At 50.7% G+C, this 1,955-nt stretch overlaps 1 protein-coding gene across 1 annotated transcript in view; it reads left to right on the top strand.

The window, feature by feature from the left end:
* The window catches only part of CACNA1B (calcium channel, voltage-dependent, N type, alpha 1B subunit), a 424,961-nt gene that overhangs the window by 381,002 nt on the left and 42,004 nt on the right, over positions 1–1,955 (top strand). The window contains 1 exon segment of the mRNA XM_009888006.1: positions 1,692–1,728. Within this exon segment, the coding sequence (XP_009886308.1) occupies positions 1,692–1,728 (37 nt within the window).

Below are 1,955 nucleotides of genomic sequence, written 5' to 3'. Positions count from 1 at the left end.
GGCCCTTTGGCTTGGGACACAGCGCTGGCCGGAGGAGCAGAGTGGCACCGACACATCGCCGCCGCCATTGCCTCTCCCTTTGGGGTGTTGCGTCTCGGTCTGCAGGTGGGGTGAAAAATGGGTGTTAAGGGGCTGAGGAAGTGGGAATATTCCTGTTTTTCCAAAATCCTCTATACGCAGAGGCTTGTCTTGGCTCAGAAAAATATTGTCTCTTTTGGGGGGGGAGTATTACGGCTTCAAGGGGATTTGGGGCTAGTTGGCCACAGGCCCCTCTCAGCTGCAGAGATTAGAGAGCGAGAGGGGTCAGGTAGTGTGAGACCTGGATGGGATGCAGGGTGGGTTCCTCTGGTACCTACACGTGGTCTTAGATACATCCCTTGTGTATTTACCTACCCCAACAGCAGAGGGACCAAAAAAGTGGGTGCATTGTGGGCTTGGCCATCCTCCTTCTGCAGGCACGAGCGTGGAGATGCTCTGTGGAGGTGTCCAGGGGTTCCATGTGTTCCATGGCTGATAACAGCAGTAGGTTTTGGCACTGCTAATTTTTTAGGAGGATGCTGATTTGCCCTAGTTAGAACTTCTTGTGGGGAAAGTGTCTTTTTGGGGTAGATTTTAGAAGGGAAAAAAGGTTGTCAAAATACTTCATTTTCATACTTAAAAAAAGCCCACCACACTTTGGTTCTGATTTGAGATGGGTTTTAGCTTATAAAATCGCTTATGCATGAAAGCTTAAAATCAAAGTAAATTATAATGAATTATATATAACGAAAAAAGACAAGACCTACCCCCAAAGAAGTTTTCACAATTGGGAGCAAAGCATTTCAGCTGTTTTTAAAAGAAACTCTTCAAACTTGACATCTGAAAGTTGAAAAATTAAAATTTTTCACATTTTCTCCCCATTTGGGATGGGAAGAGTTTGGAAATCTCCAATCTGATGGTGCGGCATCCAGCAGCAGAGTAAAGGCTTCAGCAGCTCCTGCTGCCTTTGGAGGTCCTCTGCCTCGCGGGGCCCTCCAGAAGTGGGGCTTTGTTGCAATACCATTGGGTCCTTACCTGCAGAATCACCAGTTCTGGCAGTGAAGTTGTTGTTTTTTCTACTTGCTGTTCATGCAAATCCACCTTGGTGCTCCCAAGCAAGCGTGCATCTCGGGTCCGTGGTGCAGAGCAGAATCAGAGCCAAGTAATGGGTTCAATCAACAGAAGATAGGATGGGAAGGACGATGGGAAGGATGCTTCACATCTCCTGGTACCTTTCTGCTCGCTTCTGCAGCCCTGCAAGGCAAGCGTGGGCCTGCATCTCCCTCTAGTGACTTCTCACAGACTATGTCTTCACGGCACCAGCCCCAAGGAGCCACCAGCCAGGCCTGAGGTCCCACCAGCTCTTCTTGGCGCCACGCGCCCGGTTGTCCGTGCCCCGTGGAGCTCAGTGGGAGCGCAGAGCAAGCTCTGGATGGGGGTGGTGGGCATGCAGGGTGATGGAAATGCTGCCGGCTGTTCCAGGAGAGGCGAAAGCCCTTCACACCCACCAACCAATCCAACCTTGGGTCTGCGCGCGTGTGGCTCAGGGTGCGTGCCCAGTCTGAGACATTTACACTGGTGCTGGATGTAAAACTGAAGTGCATTTTAAATGCAGGTAACTCGCTGAAGTTTTAACTCCTTTTTCACATTCAGCGCTTTTGTCTTGAGTGTAGATATTTCTGTCAACACGGCAGTGTTCTTCCACCACAGGTAGTGCCTGGGCTCCACTGGTGGGGCTGAAAGAGCCATTGTGACCTGCACTGTCCTGCAGGGACTATTTAACATGTCCGCTGAGGACAGAGCGAGTCCCTTGCCAGCCACTGCCTTAAAATAATTTGCTGCAAGCGTCCAGGAGGCTCCATGTGGGCTTGTGTCTTCCCTTCCCTTCCCTTCCCTTCCCTTCCCTTCCCTTCCCTTCCCTTCCCTTCCCTTCCCTT

The sequence above is a fragment of the Charadrius vociferus genome, unplaced genomic scaffold (assembly GCF_000708025.1).
Source record: "Charadrius vociferus isolate BGI_N301 unplaced genomic scaffold, ASM70802v2 scaffold1040, whole genome shotgun sequence".
Classification (NCBI taxonomy): Eukaryota; Metazoa; Chordata; class Aves; order Charadriiformes; family Charadriidae; genus Charadrius; species Charadrius vociferus.
This window is presented reverse-complemented; position numbering and strand designations above follow the sequence as displayed.